At 30.6% G+C, this 26,325-nt stretch overlaps 1 protein-coding gene across 1 annotated transcript in view; it reads right to left on the reverse strand.

Moving 5' to 3' along the window:
• Positions 1-3,907: 3,907 nt before the first annotated feature.
• The window catches only part of LOC143916761 (putative cytochrome P450 6a14), a 45,495-nt gene continuing 23,077 nt past the window's right edge, over positions 3,908-26,325 (reverse strand). The window contains exons 3-4 of the mRNA XM_077438008.1: positions 5,233-6,408; positions 3,908-4,077 (exon numbers count right to left, since the gene is read on the reverse strand). Of these exons, the coding sequence (XP_077294134.1) occupies positions 3,908-4,077; positions 5,233-6,408 (1,346 nt within the window). The remainder of the gene's footprint in view (positions 4,078-5,232; positions 6,409-26,325) is intronic.

Raw genomic sequence — 26,325 nt, forward strand, 5'->3', positions numbered from 1 at the left:
TCGCAAAGCTCAGCTATCTACTATTTTTAGATATGTAGATGAAAATAATGAAATTCAGGAGAGATTTGTTGGATTTGTCGATGTTAGTCCCAATAGAACAGCTAATGCTCTTTTTCAGCACATACGTGAGACCTTGGAAGAATTTGGTTGTTTGGACAAATTAATTGCACAAACGTACGATGGAGCGGCTGTAATGTCCGGGGAGCATAATGGAGTGCAACGAAAAATTCGAGATATTTGTCCTAATTCTTTATTTGTCCATTGTTACGCTCACAGATTGAATTTAGTTTTGTCGCAATCTGTTAAACATATATCCGGATGCAAACGTTTTTTCAGCCGTATGTTGTCATTTTCAACTTTTTTTTGTAAGTCTTCAAGAAGAATTTCCCTTCTCGATTGTCAAATAAAAAAACGATTTCCCACTGCTGCCCCTACACGATGGAACTACAATAGCAAAATTTTAAATATGATATTAGAATATCAAACAGAATTAATGGAAATATTTAATCAAATAATTAATGACGAAGACGAATGGGATACTGATGCTGTCATAAATGCTGAAGTCCTTCATCGTTATTTAAAAGAGTTTGAATTCAATTTCAATTTGCATTTATTTTCTGCAATATTTAATTCGGCAGATTTTTTATTTGAAATTTTACAAAAAAAAACCTTTGACATATCGTATTGCGTAAGTGAAATTAAAAAATTTGTAAAATATTTAGATAACAAAAAAGACGATTTTGATTCATTGTGGAACAAAGTAATAACTAAAAATTTTAATAGAAAAAGAAAATATGCTGAATGTGAAGAAGATGTGAAAACAACGTATAAACTTCACTATTCTGAAATTTTAGAAACTCTTTCAGTAAATACAACCAATCGATTTCGAGATATCGAAAATTTAAAATTTCTCGAATTTTTTAACGTCAAAAAATTTAAAGAATATGAAAATAATTTTCCAGATTTCCTATTTAAATCACTCCACCTAACTTATGGAAAATACTTTGATTTTATGAAATTAAAAAGCGAATTAATTTACATGTACTCAACGCAAGATTTTCATTGAATTAATTGTGAAAGATGATCTAATAGACGTTTTGGAACAAGTATTTAGTTTAATACAATTAATTTGTACGATACCTTCCACGAGCGCATCGGCTGAACGATCATTTTCGACTATGAAAAGAATTAAAACGTTCACCAGAAGTAGTCAAAGTGAAGAAAGACTCTCTGGTCTTGCTTTAATTGCAATCGAAAAGAAAATAATGTCAAATTTAAAAAACAATAAAAAATTCTATGATGCGGTTATCGATGAATTTTGTAAAAAGGAACGAAGAATAAAATTAAATTTTAAAAAATAAATTGGTCGGTTTTTTTTTTCAAACAAGGGACAGCATCCCTTGTTTGAAAAGTCACCGCCCGCCACTGATACATATGTATGTATGTAAGTGTTCGCAATCTACCAAATAGCTTGAAATTTTAAAATCTCAAAATTAAAGTAAATGAATTTTAAAAACATAAAATCATACCATACATACATACATACATATATAAAAGAACCTTTAGAAGCATATAACATGCACATTTACTTATATAAAATACTCGAAAATATTAATATTTTAAATTAATTAATGAATTGATAAATTTAAAATATTTAGATAATATATAAATTATGAATTATATTGGTTACTATTTGGTTTAAATCTACATCTATTTTTTATCAAGTTTCTCTTTGTCAGTAACGTTAAGAAATCAAATTTTCAATGAGAAAATAATGTATGTACATATGTACTTGATTTTTAACAGTACTGTTTAGTGAGGACCGCGAGAAGGTTCAAGCTTATCCCCTCAACAGGAGAATGATTTGGGCAGGAATATTAGTTTGGGGAAGGTCCGTTAGTATCTAAATTACTTTTAATATAAAGAAAATTAAAATAAAAGCAAAATCAAGATTTTTTTTTATTACTACATAAAATCACTATCAGTATTATACACAATACATACCAAGAAGATTAAAATAATTTAAAAGGCCAAAATAAAATAATTCGGATGTGACCAACCCATGACTTCATGTATGTATTTGAGGAATAAAAGAAGATCACAAAACAAAATTCGATATTGAACCGTACAGACACATTCACACATATCGGCAGCATTATGAAATACTAATAGCTATGACAACATTTTCGATACAAATTGGGCGCAATTGTATGGAAATTTGCATAAGACAAAAGTTCTACTTCCGATTATCGGATTTTGTTCAAATTTTTTTCATTACTTAAAATCACTATCAGTATTATACAAAACAAATATCAAAAAAATATAAATAACTCAAAAGGTCCAAATAAAATAATGAAATATTGTTTAAAAAAAAATACTACTTCCGGTTTTTGAATTCTGACCAAAATCTTATCAGCTCTAAGTTAGTACACAAGGAATATATATATATAAATTTTCAGCTTGATACGCTTAGGGCTGTGGACAGAATAGTGGTTACTATATTTTTGACCTTTCTAAGAAGAAAAAACCCCACTTCGGGTTTATACAATTTAGTGATTTTTTTTTATTTTCATTAAATTGATACAAAAATAATACTTAATTATTTTCGTGAAGAGCACGCACTTTAAGGGTTTGGAAAAAATAGTGGAAGAAAAATTGAACAAGAGTAAACTGAATTTTCGCATGATTACAAAACTTCATCTATTGTTTCTACATACATATGTAGATAAAGTAAAAAAGTGAGCGTGCGAGTGTTTATAACATTAAATAATAAATATTTTATGACGTTTATATGTATGTACATAATTATGTATTTACATATGTACAAAAGTATTTTGTACTTGAATTGAAAAAACTCACGGATTACATGCAAAAAAATTAATTCGAAAACATGAAATTGTAATATGAACTTTGAAATTCAATTGAAGAAATCAAGCGATTCAATATTAAATTAAAATAATAATATTAAATTGTTGCAATTTAGTGGATATTGAATAATATGCAATTGTAGATTAAAAATGATGCATGAAAGGATTATATATGTGTACATATATAACTCGCAACTCATTCCAAAAATAAATTGTGAAAATAAAACAGCTTTCTTTTATTTACACGTTAATTTTTGTGAGTTCAAAGGAATGTCTTGGTTTCATTTTATATATGTATGTATGTAGGTACATATGTATACGAGTATATGTATGTAAGTGATCATTAGCTACGTTAAGTTTTCGTAATGTAAGTGGTGTTCAGCATTAATCGATTTTAGTTCATTAAGAATAATTTGCAATATAGAAATAGATTTTAGAAACTACGTAATGATGCTTCGAGCGATTGATGATTTTCAAGGTTAAGAATTAATATGAATGAGATTTCCATATTATTTTTTTAAGTATTTATTCAGTTTAATTTTATACATTTACCAATAAATTGGTAGGAATATAATATATCGTACATACATAAATTAAACATATAATAACATTGTGAAACTTTCAAAAGCCAAAATTTATTTTTGAAAAATTTGACACACGAAATCGTTACCCTAATAAGCCGCGTTATACTAGTAAAGCTTGTAAGTTCAAAATATTACTTTTGTTCGAAAATAATATTATATAATAATTTTAAATTATCTTCTAGAATTATTCCAAATCCACCGTGCTAAATTTTAAAACTATGAGTAAAAATAAAAGTGCATTACGTAATATTAAGGTCAATATTATAATTTGCTTTCTTCTCTGAACAGAATGTTATTATGAGTTTGCATACACGTGAGTGTAATGATATACATGTATACATACATACAATATACATATTCTGGATATCGTTAGTTATTAAACTATGTCTTAAATACATGAAGAGATATGTACATATGTAGATACACATGTTTGTACAAACGTCATCAATAAAATAGTCATAGGTTTCTTTTAACCAGGTTTAACCAAACACCATCATTGCTACACAAAACAATATAAAATGGCTTAAAATCTATGTTCTTTTTTGAGCAGCCACTGGGTATCACAGAGTAGTCTCTCAGTATCGATACTAACGCCACCATAGATTGCATGATCCCAAGTTTTTTACCTGAAATTATTTAAAATATTGAATGTCAATTTACAGAAGTGGACGATTCACGCACATGTACACATACACATATATAGCCAGCAGCATAGCTCGGACGTTAAGCTTCTGCTTACCGTCAAGCAGGTGCCGGGTTCTATCCCTGAATGAAAATAAATTTTTCAGAGTTTTTTTGTGACTCCAGGTTGATCGTTTCCTATCAGAGTTTGCCAATTTTCTCTGATTTCATTGTTGAAACGGTTCCCGGAAATAAAAATTGGCTAAAAATCCTTCCTACCTACTATGTCACCACTATTTGAAATTTGATGGATGTACAATAAAAATTTATGTACAATTCATAGATGTCTCGTTAATTTGCGAGTTTTTTCAGTGTCTCGCAATTCAACGACTTATAATAAAAAAATGCTGCATTTGTATTTGTAATTGGCCGGGAAGGCGCATTGGGATTTACCTGTAAGGCCTTCCTGGTATATATGTAAAATAAAAATAAAATAAAAAATATGTTACATACATACTACATACAAATATTGTGTATCAATAAGTGGTGAAAACTATTCACGATACTTTCTTTTATTTTACATAAGGTGACTATTGATTCGAGAATACATTATATGAGCCGTTATATGATATTTGAAAGTGGCAAATTTTCAGTTCCAAAACACTATTTCTGTTTGGCTTAGTTCACAAATTGTTATCAATTATTTTAATTCGATATGTTCAAAATTTCGGAAAAGCAGAATAAACGTATTACAGGCCATCAATATTTTCATAAAATGTTTAACATTATATTAAATGTTTTACGAAATGAAGAAAAAGGGGACTTTAGCCACTTTCAAATATAACGTACTCATATGTATATGTACATATGCGCTGTTCATGAACTAAGATTCGCAGATATATTTTTTAAAAGGAACAATTGCACAAATTAGGTTTAACATATACATGTATGTATTATACACATATATTACACACAATTCGAATGAATAACTGAGAGGTCATATGGTAATGATACAAATTCATTTATTAACGTACTCCCGAGCATTTTTTTTATTTTCAATGAAGACCGAAGTGGCGCTATACACTATGTAGAGAAAAGCTATGAAAAATAATAAAATATTAATATTTGTTTGACTACATTAATATATTTATATGGCTCACCGATACAATTTCGTGGTCCATCGCCGAATGGTAAATATACCATGGGGTGTCTTTTGCGTTGTTCTTCAGGTGTGAATCGTTCCGGTATAAATTTTTCAGGTTCAGGAAAATACTTGGGATCATAATGCATGGGAAATACTGGAATTATAATCACCATTCCTTTTTCGATTACTAAATCAGTACCGGGTAGTGTGTACTGCTTGGTACAAATTCTAGGAAGCGCTGGAACCGCTGGATACTTTCTCATAGTTTCCATTATGACCATCTCTAAATAAGTCATTTTTGAAATTGCATCATACGACAGTTTACCATTGAAAGTGTTCAAAACGTCCGTAATCTCGTCAATAACTTTTTCTTGAACATCTAGATTGTATGCTAGCTCGTGTAGCGTAAATCCAATGACGTTTGCCGTCGTTTCAAATCCCGCAGCAAAGAATACAAAAGCTTGTGCTGTCATAAATTTATCATCTATTAAAATGTTTCCAGAGGACTTTGACGACTTTGATTCAAAGCTGCTATTTTTTCTCAACTCCAATAATAAATCAACAAAGTCTTGTCTTTTCACATTTGTGTTTTCGCGTTGTTTTACAATATCTTTGATGGAGTTCAAGAAAAATGTATTGAGTTGTCTACTGAAAAACGATATTTTTAAAAATTTAGCCGCGTTAGGGCTCACTGCAGAAAGGATATATGTAAAAGCTTTCTGGAAGTTCATTTCAAAAATAGTTCGTCCTTGTTTCCTGAAAGGAGCGTTATCGTCCGACATACAATTCATAGAAACGCCAAAACCCACGGAACCTATAACTTCGGTAGTAAATTTCGCTGCGAGTTCATTGCAGTCAATGGCTTTATCATTTGTTTCTATAGAATTTATATACTTCCTAAACTCTTCTCCTCGTTCTACGATCAAATAGAACATATTTTTCAATTTACTGGAAGTGAAAGTCGGAGACAATTTGTGTCTCACTTCTCTCCACTTTTCTCCCTCTAAAATTAGAATATTTTGCATTAAGACATCTGCTTCAAAATCGCGTCCATGAAATCGATCAGTGAAATTATTAAAATCTTTGATCAATATCTGTCTTATCAAATCAGGATCACAAACAACTAATTCCGGTTTTATTCCGCCGTACTGTCCGAAATATTTTTCATTTGGAAACATTTGATAATGTTCTACTAATAAATGTATACCAATACGATCTATCAGGTATTTTTTATAATTTCCAAATATCGGAGTAATTGGAGGATGAGGGACATTTCTTGTCTTCCAGTATTTAAAAGTTGACAAATATTTGAAGAATATAAAGACACAGACACTTAATATCGCTAAGTAAACGGTAACCGTGTCGAGCATTGTGTTGCTCTCAACCGAAGAACTGAGACTGAATTAGAAGCGCTCTAAATATTATTATAACAGTCTTTGATCACGGTAGATAATAACTACAGTATTGGTCTTAAAAGTTATTCATTGTGTCCAATATCTTCAAAGATAAAAAAATAGCTGTATCGGTAAATGCTTAATAGTTGATTTCAAAGTATTACGAGTAAGCGGGGTAGAGTCTGTCTACAACATACATACATACGTATGTACATATGTACATGTACATACAGGTATTCATCGACTCACGACGTAGATACGTTCTTGCACCTCGGTCGTAAGTCAAATCGGTTGTAAGTTTAATTTCATACAAAACGTCAAAATAATAAGAAAAATTACCAATTTTATCGGCTTCAAAATGTGCATATTTACTAATTTATCGAAAATATGCGCCATTTAACTTCTTCTAAAGGACAGGGGAGTAACAGCAGCCAATGATTTAATGTTTAAAAAATTTAATAGTAATGTTTAAAAAATAATTTTCTGAAAATCGTTGATTTTTTTCGGTCGTAAGCGCGAATCGTCATAATTTGAACCGTCGCTAGTCGAGGACGACCTGTATATTAAATGCACACATACATACATAAATGATGTATTATTACATTTTTCTTCAATTCGGTTATTGAAGCTTCATTTCCATTGCATTTTTTTTAAATAAACATCTTTATCATTTTTCTTAACAATAAGCCGAAATTATATAGTGTTTTAATTGATCCGCGTAATATAATTTTACTATTATACTGACAACCGAATGAAATTGAGTGAATGGATTTATATAAATACATATGAAATATTCCGTATCTTCATACTTATATTCCCAAATAACAAAATTAAATTTGGATTGTCACCATTGAAACGCATTTTTAGCAGTATTTTATTTAAGGGAACACACTTTTGATAGACACCGTATATTTAAAATTAAAAATGGCGATTTACAGATAGCTATATGTACATATGTATAATCCGACGATATACGTATATATGTACACACAAATATAGATAAAGTAAAAAATGTACAAAATTGTATATATGAAATTTATTCGATTAATAAAAAAGTTTTGTACGCTATATATGTAAATGTACCTTTGTACTTATGTTGGTATAATATGTACACATGTACATATGCACATGTGTAGATTATTTTTCGACGTTGAGAATACATACACTCATGTACAATGTCGATATATGTAATCATAATGTATAATAATGTACATATGTATGTATTGTATATATGTATGTATCTATATATGTATATATGCAGGTAAGGTTCCAGGGAACGGAGGTTACTATTTGAGGTTATATAATACTAGATTATTCTCATATTAAAAATATATCTAAAATATCTTTTTGTTTTACCTTGTCATAGGGCCCGGAATTACTTTTCCCAGAACCTGGGATTCTTCTCGGTGGCCCTGTATGTATGTATGTACATAAACACACATATATAATAAGCAATGTTATTTTACGTACATATTTCAAATTTAATTTACATCATATTATTTTGTTACAAAACATTAGGTTCATTATCATTAAAACCTAGTTTTCTACTTACACGGCTTTCATCATAGTTTCAAGGTGATTGTGTGATTTCGTAAGTTTTATTATTGCAGTTCATCGTAACCTTTCACTATCATTTTTTCTGTATTACCTGTTTAGAAACTGTTTCAATTGTGACAAAATTATGAGGGGTGATTGGGTAGGCAAGTAGAGGGTTGGACTTGATTATATGTACGTCATCTCACAATCTCCCTATTTTTATTTTCTAAATATACAAATGTACATATGTATATGTATATGTACTATATTTATCAAGTTTAATATAACGCGCACATTTATATTTGTATGAATGTATATATATATATATATATATATATATATATATATATATATATATATATATATATATATATATATATATATATATATATATATATATATATATATATATATATATATATATATATATATATATATATATATATATATATATATATATATATATATATATATATATATATATATATATATATATATATATATATATATATATATATATATATATATATATATATATATATATATATATATATATATATATATATATATATATATATATATATATATATATATATATATATATATATATATATATATATATATATATATATATATATATATATATATATATATATATATATATATATATATATATATATATATATATATATATATATATATATATATATATATATATATATATATATATATATATATATATATATATATATATATATATATATATATATATATATATATATATATATATATATATATATATATATATATATATATATATATATATATATATATATATATATATATATATATATATATATATATATATATATATATATATATATATATATATATATATATATATATATATATATATATATATATATATATATATATATATATATATATATATATATATATATATATATATATATATATATATATATATATATATATATATATATATATATATATATATATATATATATATATATATATATATATATATATATATATATATATATATATATATATATATATGGAGTTCGGTCTTTCGTGTCATGCGGGGAAGACGTGCTTCTGCGTTCTTCCCGCTATTACTCGCTTAAACCCGGCTATTGCACGAAATTTAATCTAAAAACTTAACCATCTAATCACTTATTCTACTAATTGCATCCTAGTATAATTTAAGTGTAAAAATAAACAGCAAATCGGTCGTAAAAAGCGGTTTTATATCAGTTATTTCGAAAAATTTTGTGCTAATTTTTGTGTCAAATCTGAGCAAAAAAAATATACGAACGAGATACATCTCCTTACCTGAATACAAAAAAAGGGTCCTTCAGTCGGTCCCACAGAAGCAATAAATCTTCCACATAATTGCTTCCAGCCAAAAATCTTTAACGAACTTTACTTAATAGAATAATAGCAAACAGAAACGGTGTTTCCCAACTGTCTATCAGTTCTTTTTTATATTTAAATTATATTAAAGTAATTCGTGTAATTTTATATTCTTTACTAAAGTTATTATTAAAATATTAAATTGCAAACCGCACTCACATATATAAATCCGTTGTCTCCAAAGAGGCGTCTCACGATAAAGATCTATAAAAAAGTAGTATAACAATTGCTAATCTATTATTATCATAACTAACTACTTTCACTTACAAAGTAACCCTGTTAAATGGCATGTAATAATTCATAAGTGATCCAATTGATACCTAGGATGACTATCTGTCAAAGCTGACCACAGAGAAGAGTCTATGGCGGTAAGAACTCACTCCTTGAATGGAAATCTCTCTCAGGTACCGCCTTTTTCTCAACACATCTTGGATAAATGCGAGAAAAATAATATCCAAACCTCCAACAAGGTAAGAGTGACGATGGATGATAGCTTAGCTAATAGAAACTTGTATTTAGCCACGTACAATGTAAGAACGTTATCGAGTGAAGGAAGTGTGCTTGCATTAGAGAATGAATTAGAAAATATCAAATGGGATATAGTAGGACTTAGTGAAGTAAGACGAAAACAGCAAAACCAAATAATCCTAAAAAGTGGTAACTGTCTCTACTGGAGAGGGCTACCAAATGGTAGAATAGGAGGAGTAGGGTTTCTTATCAATAAGAGAATAGAAAGAAATATTATAGAAATAAGCGACATATCGGAACGTATATGCTATATAGTATTAAGAATCTCGAGCAGGTACACTTGTCAAATCTTCCAAGTGTACGCCCCCACATCTAGCCACCCAGACGAGGAAATAGAAGACTTCTACGAAAAAATACAGGACGCATACGATAATAGCCGTCACCACTTTAAAATAATCATGGGCGACTTTAACGCAAAAATAGGACAAAAGGCAAATACAGAAAGAGCAGTAGGCAATTTTGGTACCGGCCAAAGAAACGACAGAGGCGATCGCCTCATAGAATTCGCAGAACACAACAGGCTCTTTATCACTAATTCATTTTTCAGGAAAAACACCAACAATAAGTGGACTTGGGAGAGTCCTAAAGGAGACAGAAACGAGATCGATTTCATCCTAACAAATGCCCTGCACTCCGTTAAACACGTTAGTGTTTTAAGTAAAGTAGATATAGGTAGCGATCACAGATTAGTCCGTGCCAAGATGGCCATTAATATAAATTGCGAACGAAGGAAATTAATAAAAGGATGCAGTAACTCTCCAGATTTCGCTCAACTAAGGTCTAGGAAAAAGGAATTCGAACTCGAACTTGGAAATAGATACGGGAAATTAAACCCAGAAGCAGACATCGAGGAATTGAACACTGTAATTAGTTCGGTTCTAACCTCAACAGGTAAGAAATTAGGTGGATTCAGGAAACAGATTAAATTAAGCAAAATTTCAGCGGAAACAAAAAACCTAATTAAGCATAAAAGGAATTTAGATAGGGATAATAATAAGCAAGAATACAATCTAGTAAATAAGGAAATTAAAAAGAGAATAGTCAGGGATGTCAGGGATTTTAACAGCAAGCTAATAGAAAATACCATTAAGAATAACCGTAGCCTGAAAAAGTGCAAACAGGATCTTTTCTTAGGCAAAAACCAAATGATCGCAATCAGATCAGAGAGCGGAGTAATAATTAGGAATAGAGAAGAAATCATAGACAGAGTTTACACGTTATATGCAAAACTATACGAGAACGACAACGGCCAATTCCCCGCTCTGGAATCGACACACGGCCAAAGGGTTCCTGCAGTATTGCCTAGCGAAGTAGAGGCCGCGCTAAAAACTGCAAAGAACGGTAAAACCCCAGGGGAAGATAATATTCCCATTGACTTACCAAAATGTGGCGGCCCCCCCCTAATTAATATCTTAGCTAGGCTTTTCTGCAAATGCATTCAGAACCAAGCTATACCAGAAGGATGGAATAACGCAACTTTTTATTTTAATACACAAAAAAGGCGACAAAAGCGATATCAAGAACTACCGACCCATTAGTCTACTTTCAGCGGTCTACAAGCTCTTCACGAAGGTTATTACAGAAAGGCTGAAAAATATCCTCGACGAGAACCAACCTATAGAGCAGGCAGGGTTTAGGGCAAATTTCAGCACAATGGACCACCTCCAAGTAGTTGGCGAACTAATCGAGCGCGCCAACGAATATCAACGGCCATTGTGCCTAGGTTTCGTCGATTATGAGAAAGCCTTCGATACAGTTAGTCATAATGCAGTACTTAACGCTCTAAAAACACAGGGAGTGCCGGAACCCTATGTGGGACTGTTAGCTGCAATATATAAGAATGCCACAGCTTCGGTTAAAATTTTTTCAGGTACAGATAGATTTAGCATAGGAAAAGGAGTAAGACAAGGAGATACAATCTCGCCCAAGTTATTCAATGCGGTGCTTGAGGGAGTTTTCAGGAAATTGGATTGGGATACAGCCGGAGTAAACATCAATGGTCGCTTTTTGAGTCACCTTCGGTTCGCAGACGATATAGTTTTAGTAGCTCGTGATTCAGCTGACCTACTTATCAGACTAACACAGCTGGACAGGGAAAGTAGAAAAGTAGGATTAAAAATTAACGTAGATAAGACTAAACTAATGTTCAATAGTTATTGCATGCCTGATAGCATCCCCTTAGATGATAAACCAGTAGAAGTAGTAAATAATTATTTATATTTAGGTCAAATAATTGACATGTCTGGTAGTAAAAATGAAGAGATAAAGAGACGTATGAAATTAGGGTGGAGTGCATTTGGACGGATGAATGCTGTTTTTAAATCAAAAATGCCACTCTGCCTGAAGAAAAGGATCTTTGATCAATGCGTTTTGCCAGTGATGACGTATGGATGTGAAACTTGGACACTGAACGCCAAGATGCAAAATAAAATCCAATGCACTCAAAGAAGTATGGAACGCTGTATGCTTGGCATAACGAGGAAAGACAGGAAGCGGAACACGTGGGTGAGAAATATGACAAGGGTAGTGGACATAGTGGATAGAGTGAAGAGATTGAAATGGCAATGGGCGGGTCACGTAGCTAGGAGGATGGACGAAAGGTGGACAAAAGAAGTGCTTGAATGGTACCCGAGAGAAGGCAAAAGAGTAAAAGGAAGACCGCAAGGAAGATGGGTGAACGAAATTAGGAAAATGTGCGGAATGAGATGGATGAGTGTTGCGCAAAACAGAGACGAGTGGAAGCGTGTTGGAGAGGCCTTCATCCAGCAGTGGATGGCGAATGGCTGTAAATGATGATGATGATGATGATGATATATATATATATATATATATATAATGTGAAAATTATTAATGGTTTACTTAACATAATTATGTTTTTTACTTTATCTATGTACGTAGTAACAATAGATGAAGTTTTGTGATCATGCGAAAATTCGAACTCGAGATTTTGACTGATTCGAACTCAGAATCGATCACTGATCACGTTTTCATGATCTAGAAAAAATGTGTGTGTGTGTATTTTGGGGATATTTTTAACACCGTTAGTCCTATCGAACTGAAACTTAGTATCGGTTAATGAAATTCTTATCGACACGTCCTAATTTTTTTTCAAATTTTTAAGTTGACCGGAAATGGTACCTCCCCTTATAGGTTTCCTCTTTTTTTTAAGTTTTTGAATTCAATTATCTCCCAAAGCACTAACTGAATCAGACTGAATTTTTTTTGAATATAATAGAAATAATAATTTTTATAAGATTATATTTTTTAAATATTTCTATCTGAACTGGAAGTAGTACTTTTACTCTAGAGAATCGAGGTTTTTTATGTTTTTCTCAGAAACATTTTAATTTATTGAACTGAAATTTCATATCTAAAAGTTTAAGCTTAATACCAACTTATATATAAAATTTAGTAAGTATCTGTCAACCTGTCTGGCAGTTTACTCTTGTTCGATTTTTCTTCCACTATTTTTTTCGACCCCTTAAACATGTGTGTTCGTCACAAAAAAATTCAAGTATAATTCTTGTAGCCATTTGATGAAAATAAAAAAAATTATTAAATTTTATAAACCGGAAGTGGGATTTTTTTCACTTAGAAAGGTTTAAAATGTGCCCACCACTCTGTCCACATCCCTGAACGTATTAAGCTGAAAATTTATATTTCTATCCTTTATGTACTAACTTAGAGCTGGTAGGGTTTTGGTCAGAATTTGTAAACCGGAAGTAGTATTTTGTTTTAAAACAATATTTCATTATTTTATTTTGACCTTTAAAATTATTTAAATTTTCTTGATATTTAATGAGTATATTACTGATAGTGATTTTTAGTAATAAAAAAAACTTGAACACAATCAGACAACCGGAAGTAGAACTTTTGTTTTGTGCAAGTTTCCATACATTTGCGCTCAATTTGTATCGCTATCATAGTCATCAGTTCAATATCGAATTTTGTTTTGTAACCTTCTTATATTCCTCAAATACATAGATAAAGTCATGGGTTGGTCACACCCGAATTTTTTACTATCAATCTATGTAACTTAATAAACTGTAAATTTTCCAAATAAATAAATATATAGTTATTTACACTAAAATGATTTTAAAAATCATCATAAAAGGAAATCAATTGCATATAGCATGTGTGCTTTAGGAAACGAACTACGTACATATGTATATACATATGTAGATGTCGCTAGAAATGTTTTTTCAGAAACTAGAAAATGCTAGAAAGTTGTTCTTTGATTTAGACGATGTAAAATATCACAAAAAAAATATGAAGAGCTTTCATCGTGACATTTATGAATCACTAATATAAATAAAAATTACGCAATGGAGTAAAGTTAGAGTAGAAAAAAATGTCCAACAAGATGCCGAATTTACTGTGACGAGACTTATTGTTTTATGTTGCTCTTGTTCGTCGTGATTGTGCGACTATTTTTATCTTTATTTTTATGAGTTTCGGATACTTTTTTGCTAATAGTGTTGATGAGTGTGAATGTGTGATTGTGAGTGTGAAAAAGAAAACCAAATTTCTTATTTTGTATATTTTTGGGAAGGGGAAAAAAATATTGACTCGTACATCTAGTACCCAAAAAATATGAGACAATATATGAGAAAATATGAGAAAATATGTCTTTGAATTTATTTTTTTGTTTTCTATTTAACATTTGTTCTTATTTTGTGACGTATACAAATCAATGGACTTCTATTTTTTCTTTATCTACATACTTGCACACATATAGACATATGTATATATGTACAAATAAAATACAAAGTATCAAAAAATAAAGTTTTGTGGTATCACGAGATAATTTGAACTTGGGGTTATGACTAATTTGTATATAACATATTATCCACTTGATTTTTATTTTGAAAACTTTTTAAAGTTCACAACCAAGTCTTATAGCTACTAATCCAGTGATAATTTGCCGATAAATGGGAATAATGGTTGCACTCTCTATTATGAAAATAAATTTCAGGCCTGTTTATAATATTACGGTCTCCGTGACGAGACAGAATGTTAAATGACAGAAAACGCAAATATCGTAAGACAAAGATCGAAAATCGAAAGATCTTAAGTCGAAAGATCAAAAAAAATATATATTAATGTGCGCGCGCAGAATACGGGAGGAAAAGCATGTTCCTCTTGTTCCTGTTGTATCCTGCTCGCGCAAATTAAGTGAGTATGTACCGTTTACCATGCACCATTTTTTTTTGATCTTTCGACTTAAGATCTTTCGATTTTCGATCTTTGCCTTCCGATATTTGCGTTTTCTGTCATTTAACATTCTGTCTCGTCACGTAGACCCATAATATTATTATGTTGTACTATGTTGTACCGCTTTTCTGCATACACCTATTCCTGGATTTTGCGCGCGCAATTGCGCGCGCAAAATTTTCTGCCGGGAAAATTTAGTTGACTAGGACCAAAAGAGAGTTGAGCATCAGTAGTGCTCCATCTAGCTTACGAAGAGCTCGCTTTCTGCTAACATTTTCCTCTCACGGAAACTTGGAAAACTCGGAAAATCTCGCCACCGTAGAACAAATGCAGAAGGCTTTTTAATTCAAATTTAATTGAAAAGCGTGTGTTTACTTAACTGATATAAATATTACTAACATTTTCAATATTAATCAGTGCTTATTCACGATTGTAAACAAGTTTCCATTGTGCGTAATAATAACTAACGTGATATTAAATACATATGTACATTGAATGAACACAAAAATACAATCAAAGCAGTGTTAATATTGTGCTGAAGAAGTTACACTTTTCTGAGACTGCTGAGAACTGCTGAGAAGTTTAATAGGTAAGTTTTCATTGCCAACAAATTTTTTGTTTATAATTTTAATTTTCCTGGACATATTTACATACATACATACATATAACTCGAATATAAATTTTGACTTAGTTCACGTGAATATTCTTAAAACATATTTGGGTACTTTCCCGTTATCAGGTGTCATTTTTCTTAATAATAATAAAAAAAAATTTCATTAATTTAAACACACATTAATATACACAATTATAATTTACATAGATTTCGGCGGCCAGCAACTTTTTATTGAGACCAAAAGTTACTCGAATACGTCTTCATCACATTGACGTTTGGAGACGGTGTCCAAATAAAATCGGTCGAATTCGAATTTAAATCATCGGTGTCATTTATTATGCTATTTGGCAGACCCCCCCCACATCCGATAGACTGTTTGGGTGTAAAATGATGTGATAGGATATATGAAATTATAGCTATGATTAACTTTAAAATAATCATATCCAGCCATTTCCAGTCTACTGTATTGTATCTCCGCTAACTATCCGAATAAAGTACAGTCTTCTTCGATATTGTTTAAAATTTCTGCCATTAAGTTTCCGAATCGTGATTATCCACTTAACTAAACAACACTTCCGAGTCCTCCAAAAATCCACTGTTGAGGAAACACTCGTCTAGCATTCTTCTTCTGCTTGGTGAATAAGTTTTCGTCAATGATTCAACGTCAATGAGATGCTCCGCTCAGATTTCGCTCATGTACATAGTTGTTCCAATCGACGGTTGTATTTTTATTCATGGACAATTCCTCTTTGAAAAACTTTATCGATGTCAATTCTTTCGCCCAGCAATATGTAAAAGAAGCGAGCGGCAGATGACTGCCGATAAACCAATAATAAACGGTAGATGACTGCCGATATACGAATTTCTAGTTCGCACGCTTATCATCTTTCGACACGTGGCCACCAGTAAATACTCAAAATCAAAGTATATCTACACTTCGTGATTTCTTTACAGGACATGCTGTCTGGTAGTATTCCTTTCTATTGCAAAAATTTCACAGCTTATTTTTCAGTAGAAGGCGAAGTGCAGTGCAAAATGACACCGGATAACAGAAAAGTACTCATATATTTTTTTCATACATTATACGTATACATATTGTTTTGCATTATATGAAGTATTGCATATTTTTAGTTTATTAGTTTGAGAGTATTTCAATTTTTACTGAAAATAGTGGAATGAGTATATGTACCTTTATAAAAATTTCTTTATGATTTTATCTACATTAACCATATATGTACATGTATATATGTATGTAACTCTGGTTAATATTATGCTTATATTAAACATCTTTTGAGAATTATTCAGCTATAGAATTTCTTTTCACTTATTTATTTTTGTTAAAGGCCTTTCTCCTTCCGGGGGGGGGGGGAGGGGGCAATACAATACATATATATGTACATATTATGTATAAAAAAATTGTACGTTTATTAGCAGCATTTAAGATATGAAATTAAATTTCTCTCAGAGCGTGAAACGTTACCGTGTAATAGAATCGAATTTTCCAAATTCCGTTTGTGTAATATTCGCACATGACTAAAAAAATTCTTGCACTCGAAAAGCCAGATTGCATCGTGAAAAAACACATTTTCAAATATGATGTGTCGATAACGCGAGTTTTTAGAAGAAGCCGATGTTTATTTTTCCATGGATCTTAATCTGAACGCACACCCAGCTGCCGTGTGAATCAAGTTCACCTCATTAAGTCTTAAATATGAGTACACGTATAAATAATATAAATGTATAATTTAACACGTAACTATTCTATATGTATGTTCTGTTAATAAATACACATACATATGTACACAAACATATATGTATATATATATATATATATATATATATATATATATATATATACATATATATTTTCCAGTGCATCCATCACCAAACCATTCCAGAAGCGATTGACCAAAGCGACGATAATCTTAATTTACAAAAAAGGAGATAAAAGTAACATCAAAAACTACCGACCCATTACTCTACTTTCAGCGGTTTACCAACTCTTTACAAATATAATAACAGAATGGTTGAAAACTATCCTCAATGAAATACAACCTACAGAATAGTCCATCTACTCAGTGGTGTCACCCTAGTGGTTTCCGGAAACCCGTTGTTAAAAATCAAAAGTTTCCGGAATCCCGTTATTTAATCTAAAAATTCATATATTTTTTTTCAAAAATTATACAAATCTTCAAAATTGAATTGAACTTTCATGTAATAGTGCCTTGGAAAAAAAAAAATATATATATATATATATATATACATATGTATGTATATATTTTCAAAATATTTTTATTGAAAAAAAATTTGGAAACCCGTTGTTCGAAAATTGGGGTGACACCACTGCATCTACATACATACATAAGTTCAATTAGTCAGCAAACTAACCAACGGCCGTTGTGTCTAGGTTTCGTCGATTATATGGGAAAGCTTTTGACACAGTTAGTCATAATGCAGTATTTAACGCTCTACATACACAGGGAGTGCCGAAACCCCATGAGGGGCTGTTAGCTGCAATATAAGGAAGCCACAGCTTCGGAAAAAATTTTTCAGATACAGATAAATTTAGCATAGGAAAAGGAGTAAGGCAAAGGGACACCATCTAGCCAGTTATTTAATGCGGTACTTGAGAGAGATTACAGGAAATTAGAATGGGGCACAGCAGGAGTAAGCATCAACGGTCGTTTCTTGAGCCATCATTGTCTAAATGTCCAGAATCTTGGGAAAGCAGAATAAACGTATTACAGGCCACCAGTATTTTTAAATATTGTTAAACGCAAATAATATATTTAATGTTTTGCGAGATATTTTTCGAAATGAAGAAAAGTAGACTTATGCCATTTTCAATTATAACGGCTCAAATGTTTAATTATTATATTCGTAATAAAGGAAAAATAATATATTTAGAAAAGTTAGGTTTCACTGATTTATTCAATGTAAAAATTTGTTTATCGGTGCAGCAATTGCAAAATAAAGATTTGTATCTTTATTTTGTCAATGTTTAACGTAAAAATGAAGACTTTTTAACGCTATTGAATCTTCTTTATAATTCAAATTACAAAATATAAATCAGATCAGATAAATGGGGTTAAGTTTATGTTATGAAATATGTGTATATACATATGTATGTACATATGTATGTATGTATATACATATGAAGGTCTCAATTAAAGCTGAAATTTCAATGAGTTCGCCGGTTAGTCTGGTTAATGAGAATGAAAAATAAGTAGATGACTGACGTGATTCGTCCCTGTTACGCGTATTATATAATTTATTATGAACATCAACAGGCACTAAATCCGCGTGTTAAAACGTTATCAAAACATTGCGTACTCACTATTACGAATGTACATATGTACTTACCTAGTACATGTGTACATACATATGCAGATACATCATGTGAAGTTATCTGTATATATTATCATCTCCATTTTAATACAGAAGTATGACTTTTAGTAAAATTTGCCGAAATAATTAAAAAATATTTTTAATTATATGGATGACATACGTATACATATATGTATGTATGTATATACGTATATATCAGTGGCGTGCTCTGAAATTCTCTCTCTTTTTATCGTACAGCCTTACTTAATGTGCCCGAGCAGGATACAAGAGGAACTGGCTGTTCCTCTTGTATCCTGTTCGTCTCTTTTTGTCGTACAGCCTTACTTAATGTGCACGAACAGGATACAAGAGGAACAGCCAGTTCCTCTTGTATCCTGCTCGGGCACATTAAGTAAGGCTGTACGACAAAAAGAGAGAGAATTTCAGCGCAAGCCATTGGTATATATGTATATATGAATTAATGTACATAGGTATTCGTTATGACAGAATCGGTGAATGTATAGCTACCGGAAGTAGACCTTTTGTTTAACGAACTATTCTAGGAAATTCTTGAACTGGCGATGTTTCTTCGCATTTGTTCAAATGAAATTTGCAATCTGTATAACCGTGTTAAAAACATCATCATATTTGAAATATTTAGTTACCAGATGTACACGGTGAATTATGCAATGAAGAGGTATAAACTGCGGAAATCTAGCACCACTTTTCAGGAAGCCAATGGAACCTAAATTTTTAACTAACACTGCAGATGCCCCATCAGTTACTACTACGGCCGTAAATATTGCTCTAAATATGTAATATTAAAATAATATTACATATTTAGAGCAAAAACATAAAATTAAATTAATAAATGAAATATACACTATTCTTAATTTTCAGCGAATTACAAGAACGAAAAAAATCACTTTTTTGTTGTAACAGGGTGTTTGGTAGCTAAGTGCAAAACCTTAAAGGGTTGATAGCTCATATAATTTAGAACATTTTGAGCGACACATACCTCAGTCAAGTATTACGGTTTTTTTTAATTTCATTTTTAAAGATTTTTAGCAAAAACACCAAAATCTCATAGTTAATTGCTGATACTGCCCAAGTTAAAAGAAGTATGTTAATCAGTTATTATTTTTTTGTTTGTCTAATATTTATTCAATCAAATAAAAACAAATTCAACCATCTTTATCAGCAGAAAAAAATAATAGAGGCACCATAAGTTTTCAAAAATTTGTCAAGTAGGAAAAATCTGATCAAAAAATCAAACCTTTTTAAAAACATGACTGTTTATTGCTCTTTCTTTTAAGATATCACTCATGCGGATGTCTTGTCAATTATCAGAATTAAGGTGTAAAACCTAATGGAGGGATCGCGCCGAACAAAGGTCGTCATTCACAAGCAACTTTTATGTTATCGTCTAATGTTAAATAAAACAAAAATTTTGGTAAAATTATTTGTTGTTTATGTTCAAATGCCAATTTCTATTGCATACTGAATCCTTCCACTCACTTCCGTTTTGGTAGTTTTGGGTTTTATCTCTTCATCAAGGTTTTAAAAGATTTTTACTTTACTAAGTCGCCAAGGAAGAATCTCTGTATCCTTAAAATGATTAATAGCTGAAGTACATATGATATTGTGTAATACATAATGTTTTAATTGGAACTAAGACATAGTTGGTATCTTAATACATTAAATATATTGTTCTAAATTAAAATTTAATAACCTACATAGTACACCAGAAAGCGATTTTTTTACCACAAATGTTTTATACATTTAGGCCAATAATTATGAAAGTGGTTTAAGTCAAGAAGTTTTTTCAAAAAAACGTCGATTTTATCGTTTAATGTCGGTTACCTTCTAATATGTAATTGATAAAAAAAAAATTTTTTTCTTGACGACTTTCATGATTATGGGCACATTTGTATCTACATAATTTATAAAATATATGATTTAATAAGAAACACATTTGCATTTTATGTTACTACATATGTATATACTTTCAATATGAGGATGGGAAATGATTGAAATGTATTCTCATCGAGGTATACAACTTCAACAAACGTGAAAGTTTTCCATTTTCTAAATTAATCGAATCACTTTACATTATACAAATTTATATTTTTGAAATATGATAAAAAGTATCTCAAATGTAAATATAAAAAAAAATGTACAGAGTCACTCTTAGTTAAACATTATATGAAAAAAAATTTAAATCATTGCACGTATATCCATAAAAATAAATCAAATTTGATGCAGCAATTGAAATGCTAATATTTGTTTCACACTGTCTATCTATACAAGGGAATGAATCGCAATTTTCATTTGCAAGGGAAAAGCATAGCATTTGTATGCATTACAGGAATAAAAAAACGTGTAAAGATAATTTTAGTGCGTCTTTTACTGCCTGGAATATTTAAGCTGTGACAATATTTAGAAAAAATTGGACGATAGCATTTGAAACATTAATCGCTTTATTATTTTTTAAATTGTAGATTGATGAAAAGTGAGTGAAAAGCTTCTGCTTATTCTTTATTTACAATTTTTCTTTTTAGTTCGTTATTTGTACTGATAATGTTTCAGCGCAAAACCTTTGTATTTAATTGGTATCGATTATATACAGATATAATATATAAACATGTGTATATGTGTGTTTGTGTATTTTGGGGATTTCTTGAACACCGTTTGTCCGATGAACTGAAACTTGCAAAATTCTTATTATCGATAAGAATTTTAATTTAATTAATTACGTTACTTAATTTGACCGGAAGTGGTACCTCCCCTTACATCCACTTTTTTTTAGTTTTTGAATTAAATTATTTCCTAGACTGCTCAACGGATCAGGCTGGATCTATTTTATATGGATTATACATATAAGTGTATGAAATATATAAAAATATATTTCATACACTTATATTTTTTAAATATTTTACTTATAATTACAACCGGAAGTAGTACTTATATTTACAACCGGAAGTAGTACTTATTTTCTTAAGTTTTTCTCCGAAACCTTTCATTGTATTGAACAAGTAATATATGTATTTAGATATCAAATTTAGTAAAGTTCCGTCAGCCGAAAGTGGCAGTTTATTCTTGTTCGATTTTTCTTCCACTATTTGCCTTTAAATACAATGTGTGCTCTTCGCGAGAAAATTCAAGTATAATTTTTGTATCAATATAATGAAAAATAAAAAAATAATTAACCGAGACTGGGATTTTTTAGGAAAGTCAAAAATATTGTGTCGACACGATTTTTTTTACACCACTGATCACAATTCTTTATGTACTAGCTTAGAGTTGATAACGTTTGGGTTGTAATTCGTAAGCCAAAAGTAGTAGTTGTTTTTTAAACAATATTTCATTATTATATTTAGACGTTTTAAATAATTTATTATTGATCTTAAGTATCAAAAAACTTAAATAAAATCCGACAGCCGGAAGTAGTCTTGTGTAGGTTTCCCTACATTTGCGTTTAATTGGTATCGAAAATGCTCTCATAACCGGTACATTTGAACGTGTATGTACGTATATTTCATTGTCGAGAATTTTATTTTTTATACTTCTTTTATTTTTCAAATACATAGTTTAAGTCGTAAATTAAATTATTAAAATCAAACACTATTGTGCTTAACGCAAATATGTACATATATACACATGAAATGTACGAGTACATATAAACGTACATATAATGTAAATATATATAAACATATGTATTTTGCATGTATTGAAATGTAAAAATTAAAAATATTTACGATTTTATATGGAAGTGGAAACATTTTAGAGAAAATGTTAGAGAGAAATCTTAATTTAGAATTTTATCGAAAATTTTTACCAATTGAGCTAAATCGAAACAATAAATCATACCTAAAGGAAGACGACTTGTATATCTTCTTCTAATGCCAAATGTGTATTCGGACGTAGACGACTACCATGGGCAGACATCGTTTATGGCCCGTGTGAATTCTTCCCTATCATTGGCAGCCGAAATAATTTTTCCAGTCCGAGTTTTCATGACCTGATGTTCCGGAACCAAGAGAGCTTCTTTCTCCCAAGCCACCGTTTACCTTCTATTTTCCCTTCTATGATTGTTTGTAGAAGGCGATATTTGGGGCCGCGAATAATGTGGCCAAACTATTCCATCTTACGGTGCTTCACCGTGTCAAGAAACTCTCTGTTTTTATTTAAGAAGATGGATGACCGTTTCGTTCCTCACATGCTCTTTCCATGAGATATTTAACATCCTCCAGTAACACCACATTTCAAAGGAATAGAGTCCTGTTCAGGCATGCCACTAACAGCGTCCACGTTTCGCATCCGTACGGCAACACCGACCAGACATAGGAGCACAGTATTCTTAAGCGCAATTTCATAGACAACCTTCGACAACACAAAATATTTTTCATGCTGCCGAAGGCATTTCTTGCTATTTCGATCCTTCTACTTATCTCCATTTCGGAACTGACGTCCGTATTGATCATTGCTCTAGGTATTTGTAATGTTTGACCTGTTCAATAATTTGTCCACGCACATTCAGGTTTAATGGATCTGTCTTTTCTTTGCATATGACTAGGGCCGCCAAGAGGAATCCCGAGCCCTGGGAAAAATAATTCCGGGGCCTATAACAAATTTCAAAAAATATCTTATAGATACACATATTTTTAATATGCGAAAAGTCTATCAGAACTATTAGAGAAATACCCATATGTTGGATGTTATTTTTTAAAATAATTGAATAAGAAAGGTAATGATTAACAGGTACGATTTCCGACACGGGGTCCCTAGAGTAGCCCGGGAACTTTACTCCAGTTCCCACCCTCTCTCGGCGGCCTTGCATATTTGTCATTTTTGATATTAACGGACAGACCCCATTTTTGACATGCTTGGTCGATTCCGTTCAATAACGATTATACCAGTCTCATATATTTGATTGAAAAGTTTCGCCAGAATTCGAATACCTTCTTCATCCAATATATACATAATTTTAATAATTCTACAGGAACAGAGTCCTTTCCTTGAGCTTTTTTTTATTTTTGGCCTTTTTGATTGCATTTTCAACCTCAGATTGTAATATACTCAGACCGTATATTTGAATTCGTTCCCTTATTTCGAACGTTGTGTTTGAAAATTTTCTTCTACATATTCCTTCCAAATGTTACATTTTTTAGCCGCATTACTTCCAAATTTTCCATCTTTGTTTTTCAAATAAATTGTTGTTGCTATTTTTATTAATGACACCACTAACCATCTTTATTTGTTTGTGCATGTTGAAATGATCATGTATTTTTTCCAATGTCTCTATTTCATTGCATTTTTCTTTCAAGTACTTTTCTTTCGCTTCTTTTATTTTTTTGTGAATCAAGCGGTGGATATCTTTATATCGAGCGTTGTCTGTATTTTTAATTGTTCCACGGCGGTCCATTAGTCTAGAATTTCTTTCGTCATCCATTCATGTTTTTTTGTTAAATTGGTATCCTTGACTAATATTTCCTTGCTAGGTTCATCAATAGCCTTTTTAATTTTATTCCAAAATACGGACTCGTCACATTAGATATGAACAATCTAAAGGTCTTACTTACTTACTCATTATTACTTTATTTCAAGTGAGCTTGAAATTCCTTGAAATGCTTTTTTTCTTTGCCATTTTTATCGCCATAAGGTGGTGGGTATGCGTGACGTGAAAATTCAACGCATTTAACATTATATATAAAGACTGCTGAAAATGATTCGAGTGTTTCTATTGAAAAAGAAAAAATTAAAAATGGTCGATATAATAGATGTGACATCAATCAATGTCCAAAAAACTATTGAAATTTGAGATTTCAATAAAGTTGCACTGTGTCAATAGTTCACAAAGTTAAAAGTTCATTTTTGCCAAATAATCAATAAATCATGTACAGTTCCTGATAATGGAATTTCTATTCAATTTAAGGGGTGCTGTAGAGATTGATATTTTACATTAATTAGTTTTATAATTTTTTTGTAATATTCCTCTTTATGTTTTGAAAGTAGGTTATTTAGTGTAATTATTTTTATTAGTTATTAATAGATTTAGGCTACGGATTATGGCAGAGGGTTTTGCTATTGCTAATTTCGTAGAAAAACTATTTTTATAAGCTGTTTTGCTGTCAGCTTTTAGCATTATTGTAATTTTGTTTTGCTATTTGCAATTGCCCCGATGCACATCCTTTGTATAATTATTAACTATGTGTTAGTTATTTCCTAATGCATGAAAAAAAAATACAGTTAGTTTTTAATAAGTCTTTTTAATAGAATTTCTTTTTAATCGATCAAGAAGTTCAAATGTTTTGTTAATTCGGATTTGTTTGAACAATTTGCTAAGGCTTCAATTAAAGACATCCAAAATGGTGCAAATATTTCCTTACAGTCGACAAACAACATATTTCACATAATATCTACTATGTATACATCAAGCGATTGTATTTAAATGGCATGAGACATATCTCGATATGAAAAACCAATTATTGTGAAATAAAAAAAAAACCTATACAAACGTATGTATGTATATATGATATTATATGTACATGAAAATTTTTATATCTATAGTATAATTTATTAGAAATTTCCAATAAATTAAAAAAAAATCATAATAAAAACGGATAATATTTCTCATAATTAAAAGTGGGCAACACGTTTGCAATCGAATTAAATAAGTTGCACCTCGAAAATAGCAGGTATTTCACGCACAGCAGTACGGATACCGTACAAATTACCATTTAAAATGGGAAAAGTATAGCTTAGCTCCTAATACTAAACGGAGGAATATGGGACCAGATAATTGAAAAAAAACGGATAATTTCGATTCACGCGCTAGCATGTACTTGAAGTTGTACATTTTTGAATGACACCCTCAGGATGGACGATGATACTGTCCATTTTTGGGCTACTTTTCTATGGACATTATTAATTTTCCACTTAATATTAATGTCCTTAGCCTCAATTTTCCTATCAAGCCCCAATCTATCACAAATATACGAAAATACAGCTGATTTTTTTGCACTTGTTGTCTTTTCTTCACGACAAACATTAAACAGCT

The sequence above is a fragment of the Arctopsyche grandis genome, chromosome 1 (genome assembly GCF_051622035.1).
Source record: "Arctopsyche grandis isolate Sample6627 chromosome 1, ASM5162203v2, whole genome shotgun sequence".
Classification (NCBI taxonomy): Eukaryota; Metazoa; Arthropoda; class Insecta; order Trichoptera; family Hydropsychidae; genus Arctopsyche; species Arctopsyche grandis.